General features: G+C 47.1%; 1 protein-coding gene and 1 pseudogene across 2 annotated transcripts in view; one reads left to right on the top strand and one right to left on the bottom strand.

The window, feature by feature from the left end:
• Nucleotides 1-2,132: 2,132 nt before the first annotated feature.
• The window catches only part of cacna1bb (calcium channel, voltage-dependent, N type, alpha 1B subunit, b), a gene marked incomplete at both ends in the record, with an annotated part of 257,187 nt that continues 242,968 nt past the window's right edge, over nt 2,133-16,351 (bottom strand). Inside the window, 2 exons of the mRNA XM_083638052.1 lie at nt 2,133-2,738; nt 9,987-10,198. Coding sequence (XP_083494178.1) covers nt 2,133-2,738; nt 9,987-10,198 — 818 coding nt within the window. The remainder of the gene's footprint in view (nt 2,739-9,986; nt 10,199-16,351) is intronic.
• On the top strand, nt 4,290-4,817 carry LOC310778697 (pituitary tumor-transforming gene 1 protein-interacting protein pseudogene; annotated as a pseudogene). The gene has a single exon. The product of its transcript is annotated as a pituitary tumor-transforming gene 1 protein-interacting protein pseudogene (transcript).

The raw sequence follows: 16,351 nt of genomic DNA, 5'->3' as shown, positions 1-16,351 counted from the left end.
ACACAATACTGCTCTGTGGAAAGAGGACCAGGAGAAAAGAAACCTGTGAAATTTGGGCAAATATGGCAGATCTTGTTTTCATAATGGACGTAAACTGACGAATATGTTCAAAGGAGGCAAGTATTTATGATATTCATGGGTATAATAAGACTACGGACGAGAATTTGTTTTGTTGATGGGAAATCACAAATGGCACTTTTTCCCATTCATAACCCATTTTCGACCATCTCACTCTGGCAGTATATTTGAAAGAGAAAGGCAAACGCTTACCACACCATACACCCTTAAGCAAAAGTACAGACACAGACAGATTTTTTTTGACAAGTTCAAGACCCTGGCATGCACTACATTGCTTACTTTGGATCTGTAATTCTGACTTACCTACCACAAGATTCAGTACAAAAATAATTTTTTGCATTCTGTCCATTATGCTAGATTCAACAAGAGCTTTGTTCTATCCACAGGAGAAATCCATTACCTCCTATACACACTTCACCTTTGATTCTCCCCGTCTATATATATATATATATATATATATATATATATATATATATATATATATATATATATATATACTGTATATATATATATATATATATATATATACCGGTATATATATATATGCATAACCACTTTGTCAGGTATTTATACTTACATCCTCTATTCCATCCACAAGTCCATCTTCCCCAAAGCCAGGCTGCATCGTAACTTTAATACATCTTGAAAGCAAGGCACTTAGTATTCAGCCAAATAACGTCAGAAAAGAGTTGATCTAATTCATATATGCATTCAAAAAATGTACATCTGATACAATTTAGAAAAACATGAACATCATGAAAAGGTCAAACTACTCTAGCCCCGTTCTAAATAAAGTAGAATCTTGAGTTTCTTTTTATTTCTTTGAGTGACAGTTTGTTACGTCACTCGCTGTTGAAAAGTTCAAGATCTATATAAAAATGTAATTCCATTCCATAATATCTGTTCTGGTATTGAATTGGCAAAGCCTGTCAGGGAGAACACCATAGTCCCTCTTTAAAGAATTGATGTGAGGAGGGGGAGGGAGAGAGAGAGAGAGAGAGAGAGAGAGAGAGAGAAACTTGCTCCAGAGAGGAAAATAATTTGGTGATAGTGCATTTTTTCCATCATCCCTTGAGTGACACATTGGTTATGTTTAAGTTGAACCTGTAGACATCTCATTTCATTTTCATGGCAATTGAAACGGAATGATAACAAAAACAATAGTAACGGTTAGGGTTAGGGTTCTATACTGTATATATATATATATATGTGACATATATATGTGAGTGCGGTTAGGGTTAGTGAGGGTTGGTGAGAGGTTAGGGTTCTCTGAGTGGAGAAGCTATCTCTCTTACAAATTCCATTTGTATTCATTATTAGCGGCAGCTAATCGAGAATGGTTGGTTACACTGTAACCCAGATTCACTGAGTGCAGAGTGCAGAGGCTATCTCTCCAGCTAAGCTGCTCCGAAACTGTTCAAATCAAGGTTAACCAAAGGGGCCGGCGCCTGGATTGGGGCTTATATAGCCTGGGGGAAATCAGGACAGCACAGTATTTTGAACAGCCACATTTTACATCAGGAATGAGCAGGCTAGGATGGAGGCATTCATTCAGAGGGGTCTCATGTTGAACCCTAACCTTGTTGAACCCTAACCCTAACCGCTGAATCAAAACACAGTTCATAGTCTTCATTTTACACCTACTCAAAACAAGGAGGAGATTTTGGCTTTTGTCTTCTGCTAAAAAAACACACATTGATTTTACTGGCCAAGGCAAAATAGTTCAGGGTCTCCTTCACATGTGCTGTGATGCACTTTGCACACAGCTTTGAAACAAAGTAGAATTTCAGTGCAAGAAAGAAGGTAGATAGAAAAGTCATTAGCTTCCTTTTTCCTTCAAGTGTCCTTTGTATAAAAAGGAGACAATAACACTAGAAAACTGGAATAAGTGTTTTGACAGCACTTTTCACTGGCTTTTCCCTAAACTTCACTCCTTCTGGAATGATCCGTTGGCCACCTACCAGCACATATGACCTGACAGAAACACTGTACAACACTGGGAAGTAGGCGTGCACAGCTCGCACTCAAAATACTTCCAAACATGCTTAGCCATGTTAGCACCAGTCCTCCTCTTCCCTCTCCCTGAGACTACCTGTTCCTCTGGTACCAGACCCAGACGCAGAGTTGACCCCCAGGGTGAAGTGGTACCCGTTTGGCACCGCTCCAGCCCGGCCCTGGGTGGCGGGGGGCGCTGTGGCGGGGGCAACAGCTCCGTGCGAAGCTGAGGCTGCAGTGGAGGCAGTGGTTCTGGGGAATGCGCGGCCCCCTCCGTGGGTGCTGACAGCGTCTTGGAAGTCCTCCGTGTCCTCGAGGAGGCCCTGTTGAGGAGCCTCCCGCTGCTGGGGGTTCAGACTGGGGTCCGAACCGATGCGGGTGACGGGAATCGGGGACCCCTCGTGGGCCCCGAGTAGGCGATCGTGCTCCGAGAGGCCGCGGCTGAGGCGAGGCTGGTGCCCCGTGGTAACGGTGCTGAGGCGAGGCTGGTGCCCCGTGGTAACGGTGCTGACACTGGGCTGCACAGGCGAAGAGTTGGCAGTCTTGTAGGCCACAGCAGGGCGCGGGGTGAGGGGGGTCTGGGGGAGCTGCCTGCGACCACGGCCCAGTGTGCTGGAGCCACAGGTTCCCGCTACAGGGCCAGCTTTAAGCACACTGCTACCATGCTGAGGAGTACAGTGATGATAAGGGGGTGGATGGGCATAAGAATTGGAAAAAAGAAAAATCAACAATAATTAGTAAGGATTTTTTTTTAAGCTTTACAAAATGCTAAACTTGCCTGGATCAAGAAGTTAGAATCTTTGAGTCTTTAGATTAAGAGTTTTCTACCTTTTTTAAAGCACTTCAACCACCATACATACTGCATAATACAAATGTATTTCATCACATATGCCTCTGAGACACGAGGGATGCACCATGATATCGGCACGTCATCAGAGATGGGAAGTAACTACCGGTAAGTACAAATAATTTGTTACTGTACTTAAGTAGGATTTTCAGGTATCTGTACTTTACTGAGTATTTATTTTTCTGACAAAACTTCACTTTTATTCCCTATAATTTAACACAAATATCTGTACTTTCTACTCCTTACATTTTCCAAACAAGCTAGTTACTTTAGCCTGACGATGTAATGTTGTATGTCTCTCTCATCTCCCAGCTTTCACACATTATGTGCACCGTTTTTGTGGAGAAACTATATCACACAAATGCCTGTATGAATCAAAGTATGGAGCAGTGTTAAAGTCCTTATTGAAGGTGATGAGGAGGACATTGTCGTAGGAGCTGCTGTTATCATCATCATCATGTAATGAATCATGTTTATCGGACACTGTAGGTCATGTGACACTGTAGGTCATGTGACACTGTAGGTCATGTGACACTGTAGGTCATGTTTGTCACAAATCTCAGGATCAGGGGGAAGAGGTCAAGGGTAGTTAAGAGGAAAAGTTAGAAACACGCGTTGGGCGCTTTGTTCATAATAGTACTCCTACAAGGGTCCGTAGCGCCAAATAATATAATTTTAGTTTCTAAAGAATAAAAAAATAAAGAAAATTGCAGTGTAATTCAGCTGGGGGGAATTTTATTTATTTATTATTTTTTACAGTGTAATTCGGCCATATTTCAGCGTATTGAATGAACCCTGGGAACATTGAGCCTTGGGAACATTGACCTGACCAATGAAGAAGGATGTGGCGCGCACATCAGCTCAGGTCAGGTGCAGGAGAAATACAAGATCAACTTAGAGCAGAAAATAAATAAAGTCCGCACACTGAAAAATAACTCAGCTTCCAGGTCAGTTTATTGACGTTTCGACCAACAGTGTTGCAGTACTGCCACCCACTGGTTTGTAAAAGCTAAATACATCCATCCACCAATGAATCGCCCAGAGGAACATGAGGAGTGATGACATCACTGATGACATCATCACTGATAATATCCTATCCGTTATCCATTCCTGACTGACTGAATGAATGAATGCATGACTCACCCCAAAAAGCCTTCTCTTGACACGCACTTGTGCATGCTGTGCACAGGTGGCCAGGTCACTACCATAGTGATGTCATAAATCACTGATGATGTGAACAGTGATGTCGAGCAATTGACATATCAGTGATGTCACTCGAGCAATTGTGATGTCATCAGTGATGTAACTTGAGAGTTGTCAAGAAGCATAAGTGGCGGAAAACTACATGGTTTAGTACATGGTTTTAATGATGGATAAATTGACCACAGCGAGGCAAAGAGTGTCTATTTGGGTGTTTGTTGCTGCCGTCGTACTGTGTAGCTTCGTGAGCCAGACGGAATGCCAAACATGCGCCGTCTACACAGAGTGTGACTCGTGTGTCAAACACAGCAAGTGTCTGTGGTGTTTTACCACCAAAACCTGCATGGAGTACCCAGTGAGCTGGTCTCTGCTTCCAACGTCTGTGTGTGAACTGTCCCAGGCGCGTTGGGCCGTGTGCTGGGTGACCTTCAAGGCCCTGCTTATCGACATGGCTGTGGTGGGTGGGGCCCTCCTCATCAGCATCATCGTGTGCTGCTGCTGCTGCCGCTGCTGCTGCTGCCAGCGTCCATCATGGCCTGAGGCTGACGAGAAGAGACTTTCCAAGAAGAGAGGCAAGATCAGACAGCATGCTGAGGAACGGAAGGTGGAGATGAAGGTCAGACACGATGAGATCCGCAAGAAGTATGGTCTGATCACCGACTCCGACCATCCGTACAGCAAGTTCCAGAACGAGTAAAGTGTGTCGGAGGTGTTTCTTCTTCTTCTGATGGCTTTCCGGCAGACTGGATGCCTTGCGGCACATTGCTGCCTCTGACAGAATATTACACAAATTCCAGACTCGGGGGTCCACCGCCCCCTCCTCAATGTTCTCCTATTCGACCTCCGTCTTCCCGGACCTCTCGGGCCTTCGTGCCAGCATGGTGCCAGCACTACTAGCTCAGTTAAATGTGAACCCCTTTATAATTAAATGGCATTTTTCCTTTCTTTCCAGGGGCCGGTTGCACCAAGTGGTCTTAACTATGCCTGGTCGTAACTCCTACGTCGGTCTTAGTTAAGACCAGTCTTTAGAGTGGATTTATGCCCGTTGCACCAACACGGCTTACGTCTGGTCTTAACTAGGCCGGTCGTAGCAATGCGCGTCCATGTGAATTGCCAGGGAATGCCCCCTGATTGGATGATGTTGCAAAAATGTGCCTCGCGACCTGCTTGGAGCGTCACTGTGCCACTACGCTCTATCAGCCACTACTGTAAGTGCATCACTACACCCTCCCTCGCTCCGGGGGAAAAATGGCGCGATTTAGCCAGTCTGAAATTGAATGTAACGTTCCCAATTCTATGTATTAAATTCTAAAAAATTAACGGCAACATTTGGGAAGGCTAAACCACACAACTAGTTAGTTATAATCTAATATCATGCTTCAAAGACGGAGAACTGGCTGTGTTACGACGATGGCGGTAAGGACTCAAAAAGGTCTCCGCGGAGATCTCTGTTACAGGCAGGCACTACGCCTCCTCCTCACCAGTCGTAAGAGTTATGCCTGGGCTTAGTGAAAATAAGGCTTAAGCCATCTTGGTGCAACCGGCGTAGCTGTTAGGTTGTAAAGTTACGACCAACTTAGCTTAAAGGCCGGCTTTTCCGTGGGGGATATGAATATATATTAAATCTCACGCCCCTAAGGTTTTCGAATCCGTTGAAATTTTTGAAATTGGAGCTTCACTCCCAGAGATATCAAGCATCTCTCACATATTTTTTGGGCCAGCCGACGCGTTTCGCGTCATCTGGCCCAAGTCCGCCTTGCGGAAGTCGTGCACCTATGAACTACAACTGTTGTGAGCCATGGTCCCGCCTCTAGAGGTCCTCCACGCCCCTTCAGAGGTCTGAAGAAAAACAAAAAGGCAGCCATCTTTTTCGACCACCTAGCCTGCTGTAGCTAGGTTAGCTTTCCATAGCTCCTTGCAAAGAGACGATTTTCTCGGGAACGGAAGCACGGACAGACACGTGACTGGCGGCATTGGAAAGCTCGTCAAATTTCATCTAGTAGTAGGTGGGTTGAAGTAACGAAATCAACGCTGAGCAATGTACCTGTTTTTACACATTTTTACAGAAAATAGTTACAACATCAGATGCGCGTAACTCCTACGAAAATGCCTTAAAATGCATGAAATTTTTTTTATGAAGACATCTCCCGACATATATACTTCAGTTTAAATTTGGTGCAATTTGGAGGCAATTTATTTTCGATTTATTTTCGATTTATTTCTTCTTCTCTCCATGTAATATTGTCGAAGCCTTTTTCTTCTTCTTCTTCTTTGAGTTTTATGGCGGTTGGCAAACATATATGTGCATTACCGCCACCTACTGGAGTTTGATATCAGCCAAACGCCTGAGGGGTGGGCATGGAAACGAAGGCCACGCGAGCCCAGTGCATTGTGGGAAATGTAGTATTTCGAGTCCCCGCACCCGCACCTCCCCCCCACCACCCCCCCCCCCCCACACAGAGTGGATTTCTGGTGATATCTCAGGCTGTAAACAACCAATTTCAAAAATTTCAACGGATTTGAAAACCTTAGGGGCGTGAGATTTAATATATATTCATATCCCCCACGGAAAAGCCGGCCTTTAAGACCAGTGTAAGACCAGTTGGTGCAACCGGCCCCAGGAGACCACAGAGGGTGAGATTCAACTCTGTGCTCTCTGAGGAGACACTATGTAGTACAGGTGTGCCCCAAGGAACAGTCAGTTCCTCCTTTCTGTTTACCTTGTATACAGACGACTGTGTCAGCTCACATCCCAATCAGTTCGTAATTAAGTTCTCAGACGACACCGTGATACTTAGTCTGCTCACGAGCGATTCTAACATCCTCAGCTGTACATCTGGAGTGGACAGGTTCATAGAATGATCAGCATCATTTAAAAATAAATGTAAACAAAACAGAGGTCATCGTAGACCCCAGGTCCATAGGAGACCACACTATGATCAAGGTTCACAACCATAACATTAAACAGGTCTCCAATAAATATCTAGGAGTGCAGATTGATCAGGATTTGAGCTGGCACACCCATGTTACAACTTTCTGCGCAAACATACATCAGCGTCTACACTTTCTTCGAAGACTCAGGCTTTTTGGAGTCAGTGTGAATATTATGTTGATTTTCTACAGGGCTAGTATAGAATCCATTCTGAGATATGGTATTTCCAGCTGGTTTGGCAACCTGACTGTTAAATACAAATCTCAAATTGCTAGGCTAGCACAAATGGCTGGGAAGATCATGGGTATGTCCACCCCCCCGATCACCCCCCCCCCCCCCCCCCAAGTCATTTTTGAGCAATCAGTGATAAGACAAGCTCGGAATATCTTATCCGACCCCTCGCATGTACTGAACCCAGAGCACGAACTACTGCAATCTGGCAGGAGATATAGGATACTGCGGTGCAAATATAATAGATATAAACACTCATTCATTCCTCTGTCAATCAAAATGATTAATGACAACTAGAAATGACTAGAGGCACTTTATCACGGGGGTATGTGTAATGATGTATCATGCAATGTTTTTGGTTTTGGTGTTTTCTGTCAAATGTTTCTATGTATGCAGCTGTGGCCCTGTCTGTCTCCAAGACAAATCTCTCCCAAGGGAGACAAATAAAGAAAACCTTGACCTTGACCTTGATGGTGACCTCCCTCGTTGCCCTCCATCCTCCCTGTTTCTTAAAAAAAGTGATGTCATCAGTCAGTAAGTGATGTCATCAGTGAGCGTCATCTTTCATGTCATTCAAGCAATTGTGATGTCATCAGTGAGTGATGTCACTCGAACAAGTTGTCCCTTCATAAAGCCTTCAGTTTGAGACACGATGTACTCTGACAGAAGTGAAGGAATGGCTGCTCGAGCAGGGCATGAAGACAGGCAGCTCCACGCTGCCCCCTACAGGCAGCTCCACGCTGCCCCCTACGCAGGAGACCTGGACAAACCTGCTGCAGGAAGACCCGCTTCAGAAGGTGCATCAATGAGAGGAGATCGGTGTGTAATGGTATCCGTTTATACAGCTCCCCTCTCTGGTGTTGGCAGTCTGGCAGGGTCACGCTGCCTGTGTGGCCTACCTGATCACTCAGGTACACCTAGCTTATGCCTCAGACTGCACGCCTCTCCAGACGCCCGTGGTCCGCGGTCACCTGGATTGCGTCCAGATCCTCCTGCAAGCGGGGGGCCGACCCCAACAGAAGAAGCAGGTACTGGTTCAACACCCTGGTCTACTGTGCTGCTGGACATATTGCAGGAACTCATCAGGTTCCGTGCCGCTGTTGACATGGACAGCGTTGCGTTCACACCCTCGTGAGGTCTCTACATCAGCGCCGCCCGCCGCCACATGGACTGCTTCCACCTGCTGCTCGAGGCCTCTGGTATTCTGATCTGTGACGTGGTTTCTCGCCTGCTGCGTGTGGTGCTGAGGCTCCCAGGGTCTTTCTGGAGGCCAAGAGATGTCCTCGCAGTCTGGCCCACGTGTGTCGGATCCGGATCTGCGAAGCACTGGGCACACATCGCCTGAACCAAGTCCACTCTCTACCTCTAACACAAGTGATGAAGGACTTTGTGCTCCACCAAAACTGACTTGTTCGTTTGTTTATTTGCACATTTTAAAAGCAAACAGGTTAAACAGAAAATAAAATGTATACAAAGAAATAAAATAAAAAAACGTGCAGGTGAGATAGAAACCCACTACAGGCTTATCTAGAAATCTACATAATAACAGCAAATGCAAGATAACAATAGTTAACTTTTGTTGACTTGAAGGACTGTTTATTTATTTTCATGTCCTAGATTTAATTCTTCAGTGACTGTGTTTCAAATAAATCCAGGACCAGAGACCACATGTAGCCAATCCTACTATAATTGTGGTGTCTGTGTGTGTTCGGGTCTCCATTGTGTTTACTGTATGTATATATATATATATATATATTATATATATATATATATATATGAGGTCGTGCTGTTGTTGTCTAATATCGGCACTGATGTCTTTATCTTCGGCACTCGGCCTGCGGCCTCGTGCCTACGACCGAATCACAGCAGTGCCGATATTAGCCAACAACCGCACTCCCTCTCGTGTGATATTGCTTTTATACAACAGTTCTATTAAACAAAGCTGATTAAAAAATGACAAAAAGCTGAGAAAATATATGATTTCTCTATTTATTCCTCCGCCAACAAAAATAGTTCCCTCAGCTTTCTGCTTTGCCGAAAATGTAGCCTAATCAGCCTAATTAACTGCAGGCTGTCTACTTTACTACTGTCTACTCTACAGCTGTGAAGCGTTTTGTTGATTAGGGCAGCTGTGAAGCGGAGTGATCTACACACAGTGAAGCGCCAGTGCATTATCATGAAATATTGGCACTGGTAGGATCCCTCTTGTCCAATCAAATTGCCCGGCCGGAACTACCTGTTGTATAAATATATATATATATATATATATATATACTGAATTGTGTTTACTGTATATCGCTATCGGGTTGGAAAATATTGGCAAAAAAGAAATCCAATATCATGCATCCCTAAAATGTCAACATTTCAGCAGAGGGGTCAGAGCACAGAGAAGCAGGTCAGAGCACAGAGAAGCAGGTCAGAGCACAGAGGAGCAGGTCAGAGCACAGAGGAGCAGGTCAGAGCACAGAGGAGCAGGTCAGAGCACAGAGAAGCAGGTCAGAGCACAGAGAAGCAGGTCTGAGCAGCACAGAGAAGCAGGTCAGAGCACAGAGAAGCAGGTCAGAGCACAGAGAAGCAGGTCAGAGCACAGAGAAGCAGGTCAGAGCACAGAGAAGCAGGTCAGAGCACAGAGAAGCAGGTCTGAGCAGCACAGAGAAGCAGTCTCCCTGGAGCAGCAAGCACCACACCTGGAAGGCACCTCACCTGTTTGAGGAACCCAGAGTCTTGGCCATCTCCCGGGGAGGTGGATCGACTGGGACCGGCTGACTTGGTGTGGCACTGCTCCCTGCTGCCGTAGCGCTCACAGGAGTAGTAGCGCGCTGCAGAGTGGTGCCTCCTCTCATGAGGCCGGCCTCGCTCGCGCTCTCTGGCTCGCTCTCTGGACAAGCCTTCAGCTGCAGGCTCAGTGAACACACCTGGAGGAGGACAGCAGCAAATGAAATGACGAAGAGCAGGTAGATAACAGATGATGCAGTAAAGGTCAAATGACTCACATGCAGCACAATGCGTGTGTCTGTGTTCAAGCTGCAAAACGGTGCGCACTGTGTGCTACGGTTTCGGGGTTGAACGTCACGTTTGCTCGAAACGGTGTGCCACGGGAGGTACGTTTTGTTGTCTCTCGTTTGGTGGGTGTGTCAGATTGTGTTACCCAATCAACAGCGAGCAGCACCAAAACACTCTTGTATGTACAAGCTGACTGAGGCTGTGTGCACTGTGGATGACATGTTAGTGAGCCTCAGACAGCTTATAAAGTACATACAGGACCGTGACACCATTGACTTTGCATTCATTTCCCCCAACTTGTGCTGAGAAAGATCTCTACCAATCAACATCATCATTGGTAAGTAGCAAATAGAGCTAGACTTTAAAAAATGTGAACTATCTCTGAGAAATAGGCTCGGGCCGATTTTTCGGAAATATCGCGATGTTCGGGTCAGGAAATATCACGACTTTGAAAATCACATTTCAGAGGCTGTAGCAGGCTCAGTTTTAAAGCCAGAGTAAAACTAGAAGAACTCAGGCATTGATTGGCACAAACCTGTCATAGCTTGTCAGGAAGGAAGGTAGCAAAAATAACACTTGAAAGTTAGGCAACATTTTGGCAAGTGAAAAAACATTTTTAAAGGTGTCCTCTTTTTCACAGCCTAATGATGTTGGCAGGTGTGTGTGTGTGTGTGCGTGTGTGTGTGTGTGTGTGTGTGTGTGTGTGTGTGTGTGTGTGTTTGTGTGTGTGTGTGTGTGATTTTTTTTTTTTTTTAGCAAAATACTGCTCCATTTCAGCCATAATAGGCAGCCTCTTTATCTGGAGAAGACGATGCTTTGTATACCCTTGAGTGCTAAACATGCTTACATATGTTAGTTTGCATACATTATATTTAAGTCATCATCTTGCTGCGATGTCTTTTCCTGTGCTTAAGAAGTACATGCATCAGTGTCTGGTTCAATAGAAATGTACTGTCTTCCAGATGCGGCCTTCTTCTAAAATGTTTGGGTCTGTAATATTTGCTCTACTTTGGATCCAAATAAAAGCATTTAAATGTGTGTGTGTGTGTGTGTGTGTGTGTGTGTGTGTGTGTGTGTGTGTGTGTGTGTGTGTGTCCGTTTTGAACCAGTAGCCTTATGTTGTTATTTTGCCTTTCTGATCCTATTGTATCTGTTAAATCTGCCAATTTTATTTGGGGGGGGGGGGTGTTGGTATCCGCAGTGGAAGTGGTCCCTGGGAAATGTGGTTTGGTACATAGTGGTACTTGGTCTGAAAAGTTTGGGAACTGGTGTGCTGACTATACGTTCAGCAAAATTCTAACATACACATATACACGTCTACTGTCACACTACTAATAACCAATTTTCAATACACAAGGTGCTATAGAGTGCCATAGTCTGCATCACTTCCTGCTTCAACATACGAACCAGCGTCTGAAAAAATATGAATGGCGGTGAACGGCTGCTGTATGTTCTGCTATCTGACTAAGAGCCACTCATAAATCCCTAGGCTGAGCCTGTCCACTGTGGCTTTTATCTAGGCTGAGCCTGTCCACTGTGGCTTTTATCTAGGCTGAGCCTGTCCACTGTGGCTTTTATCTAGGCTGAGCCTGTCCACTGTGGCTTTTATCTAGGCTGAGCCTGTCCACTGTGGCTTTTATCTAGGCTGAGCCTGTCCACTGTGGCTTTTATCTAGGCTGAGCCTGTCCACTGTGGCTTTTATCTAGGCTGAGCCTGTCCACTGTGGCTTTTATCTAGGCTGAGCCTGTCCACTGTGGCTTTTATCTAGGCTGAGCCTGTCCACTGTGGCTTTTATCTAGGCTGAGCCTGTCCACTGTGGCCTTTTATCTAGGCTGAGCCTGTCCACTGTGGCTTTTATCTAGGCTGAGCCTGTCCACTGTGGCTTTTATCTAGGCTGAGCCTGTCCACTGTGGCTTTTATCTAGGCTGAGCCTGTCCACTGTGGCTTTTATCTAGGCTGAGCCTGTCCACTGTGGCTTTTATCTAGGCTGAGCCTGTCCACTGTGGCTTTTATCTAGGCTGAGCCTGTCCACTGTGGCTTTTATCTAGGCTGAGCCTGTCCACTGTGGCTTTTATCTAGGCTGAGCCTGTCCACTGTGGCTTTTATCTAGGCTGAGCCTGTCCACTGTGGCTTTTATCTAGGCTGAGCCTGTCCACTGTGGCTTTTATCTAGGCTGAGCCTGTCCACTGTGGCTTTTATCTAGGCTGAGCCTGTCCACTGTGGCCTTTTATCTAGGCTGAGCCTGTCCACTGTGGCTTTTATCTAGGCTGAGCCTGTCCACTGTGGCTTTTATCTAGGCTGAGCCTGTCCACTGTGGCTTTTATCTAGGCTGAGCCTGTCCACTGTGGCTTTTATCTAGGCTGAGCCTGTCCACTGTGGCCTTTTATCTAGGCTGAGCCTGTCCACTGTGGCTTTTATCTAGGCTGAGCCTGTCCACTGTGGCTTTTATCTAGGCTGAGCCTGTCCACTGTGGCCTTTTATCTAGGCTGAGCCTGTCCACTGTGGCCTTTTATCTAGGCTGAGCCTGTCCACTGTGGCCTTTTATCTAGGCTGAGCCTGTCCACTGTGGCCTTTTATCTAGGCTGAGCCTGTCCACTGTGGCTTTTATCTAGGCTGAGCCTGTCCACTGTGGCTTTTATCTAGGCTGAGCCTGTCCACTGTGGCTTTTATCTAGGCTGAGCCTGTCCACTGTGGCTTTTATCTAGGCTGAGCCTGTCCACTGTGGCTTTTATCTAGGCTGAGCCTGTCCACTGTGGCCTTTTATCTAGGCTGAGCCTGTCCACTGTGGCCTTTTATCTAGGCTGAGCCTGTCCACTGTGGCCTTTTATCTAGGCTGAGCCTGTCCACTGTGGCCTTTTATCTAGGCTGAGCCTGTCCACTGTGGCCTTTTATCTAGGCTGAGCCTGTCCACTGTGGCCTTTTATCTAGGCTGAGCCTGTCCACTGTGGCCTTTTATCTAGGCTGAGCCTGTCCACTGTGGCTTTTATCTAGGCTGAGCCTGTCCACTGTGGCTTTTATCTAGGCTGAGCCTGTCCACTGTGGCTTTTATCTAGGCTGAGCCTGTCCACTGTGGCTTTTATCTAGGCTGAGCCTGTCCACTGTGGCTTTTATCTAGGCTGAGCCTGTCCACTGTGGCTTTTATCTAGGCTGAGCCTGTCCACTGTGGCTTTTATCTAGGCTGAGCCTGTCCACTGTGGCTTTTATCTAGGCTGAGCCTGTCCACTGTGGCTTTTATCTAGGCTGAGCCTGTCCACTGTGGCTTTTATCTAGGCTGAGCCTGTCCACTGTGGCTTTTATCTAGGCTGAGCCTGTCCACTGTGGCCTTTTATCTAGGCTGAGCCTGTCCACTGTGGCTTTTATCTAGGCTGAGCCTGTCCACTGTGGCTTTTATCTAGGCTGAGCCTGTCCACTGTGGCTTTTATCTAGGCTGAGCCTGTCCACTGTGGCCTTTTATCTAGGCTGAGCCTGTCCACTGTGGCTTTTATCTAGGCTGAGCCTGTCCACTGTGGCTTTTATCTAGGCTGAGCCTGTCCACTGTGGCTTTTATCTAGGCTGAGCCTGTCCACTGTGGCCTTTTATCTAGGCTGAGCCTGTCCACTGTGGCTTTTATCTAGGCTGAGCCTGTCCACTGTGGCCTTTTATCTAGGCTGAGCCTGTCCACTGTGGCTTTTATCTAGGCTGAGCCTGTCCACTGTGGCCTTTTATCTAGGCTGAGCCTGTCCACTGTGGCTTTTATCTAGGCTGAGCCTGTCCACTGTGGCTTTTATCTAGGCTGAGCCTGTCCACTGTGGCTTTTATCTAGGCTGAGCCTGTCCACTGTGGCTTTTATCTAGGCTGAGCCTGTCCACTGTGGCTTTTATCTAGGCTGAGCCTGTCCACTGTGGCCTTTATCTAGGCTGAGCCTGTCCACTGTGGCTTTTATCTAGGCTGAGCCTGTCCACTGTGGCTTTTATCTAGGCTGAGCCTGTCCACTGTGGCTTTTATCTAGGCTGAGCCTGTCCACTGTGGCTTTTATCTAGGCTGAGCCTGTCCACTGTGGCCTTTTATCTAGGCTGAGCCTGTCCACTGTGGCTTTTATCTAGGCTGAGCCTGTCCACTGTGGCCTTTTATCTAGGCTGAGCCTGTCCACTGTGGCTTTTATCTAGGCTGAGCCTGTCCACTGTGGCCTTTTATCTAGGCTGAGCCTGTCCACTGTGGCCTTTTATCTAGGCTGAGCCTGTCCACTGTGGCTTTTATCTAGGCTGAGCCTGTCCACTGTGGCCTTTTATCTAGGCTGAGCCTGTCCACTGTGGCCTTTTATCTAGGCTGAGCCTGTCCACTGTGGCTTTTATCTAGGCTGAGCCTGTCCACTGTGGCCTTTTATCTAGGCTGAGCCTGTCCACTGTGGCTTTTATCTAGGCTGAGCCTGTCCACTGTGGCTTTTATCTAGGCTGAGCCTGTCCACTGTGGCCTTTTATCTAGGCTGAGCCTGTCCACTGTGGCTTTTATCTAGGCTGAGCCTGTCCACTGTGGCTTTTATCTAGGCTGAGCCTGTCCACTGTGGCTTTTATCTAGGCTGAGCCTGTCCACTGTGGCTTTTATCTAGGCTGAGCCTGTCCACTGTGGCTTTTATCTAGGCTGAGCCTGTCCACTGTGGCTTTTATCTAGGCTGAGCCTGTCCACTGTGGCCTTTTATCTAGGCTGAGCCTGTCCACTGTGGCTTTTATCTAGGCTGAGCCTGTCCACTGTGGCTTTTATCTAGGCTGAGCCTGTCCACTGTGGCTTTTATCTAGGCTGAGCCTGTCCACTGTGGCCTTTTATCTAGGCTGAGCCTGTCCACTGTGGCTTTTATCTAGGCTGAGCCTGTCCACTGTGGCTTTTATCTAGGCTGAGCCTGTCCACTGTGGCTTTTATCTAGGCTGAGCCTGTCCACTGTGGCTTTTATCTAGGCTGAGCCTGTCCACTGTGGCTTTTATCTAGGCTGAGCCTGTCCACTGTGGCCTTTTATCTAGGCTGAGCCTGTCCACTGTGGCTTTTATCTAGGCTGAGCCTGTCCACTGTGGCTTTTATCTAGGCTGAGCCTGTCCACTGTGGCTTTTATCTAGGCTGAGCCTGTCCACTGTGGCTTTTATCTAGGCTGAGCCTGTCCACTGTGGCTTTTATCTAGGCTGAGCCTGTCCACTGTGGCTTTTATCTAGGCTGAGCCTGTCCACTGTGGCTTTTATCTAGGCTGAGCCTGTCCACTGTGGCCTTTTATCTAGGCTGAGCCTGTCCACTGTGGCTTTTATCTAGGCTGAGCCTGTCCACTGTGGCTTTTATCTAGGCTGAGCCTGTCCACTGTGGCTTTTATCTAGGCTGAGCCTGTCCACTGTGGCCTTTTATCTAGGCTGAGCCTGTCCACTGTGGCTTTTATCTAGGCTGAGCCTGTCCACTGTGGCTTTTATCTAGGCTGAGCCTGTCCACTGTGGCTTTTATCTAGGCTGAGCCTGTCCACTGTGGCTTTTATCTAGGCTGAGCCTGTCCACTGTGGCTTTTATCTAGGCTGAGCCTGTCCACTGTGGCCTTTTATCTAGGCTGAGCCTGTCCACTGTGGCTTTTATCTAGGCTGAGCCTGTCCACTGTGGCTTTTATCTAGGCTGAGCCTGTCCACTGTGGCTTTTATCTAGGCTGAGCCTGTCCACTGTGGCTTTTATCTAGGCTGAGCCTGTCCACTGTGGCTTTTATCTAGGCTGAGCCTGTCCACTGTGGCTTTTATCTAGGCTGAGCCTGTCCACTGTGGCCTTTTATCTAGGCTGAGCCTGTCCACTGTGGCCTTTTATCTAGGCTGAGCCTGTCCACTGTGGCCTTTTATCTAGGCTGAGCCTGTCCACTGTGGCTTTTATCTAGGCTGAGCCTGTCCACTGTGGCCTTTTATCTAGGCTGAGCCTGTCCACTGTGGCTTTTATCTAGGCTGAGCCTGTCCACTGTGGCCTTTTATCTAGGCTGAGCCTGTCCACTGTGGCCTTTTATCTAGGCTGAGCCTGTCCACTGTGGCTTTTATCTAGGCTGAGCCTGTCCACTGTGGCCTTTTATCTAGGCAATAAAGC

This window comes from Poromitra crassiceps (assembly GCF_964638095.1).
Source record: "Poromitra crassiceps genome assembly, chromosome: 6".
NCBI classification, from domain to species: Eukaryota; Metazoa; Chordata; class Actinopteri; order Beryciformes; family Melamphaidae; genus Poromitra; species Poromitra crassiceps.
This window is presented reverse-complemented; position numbering and strand designations above follow the sequence as displayed.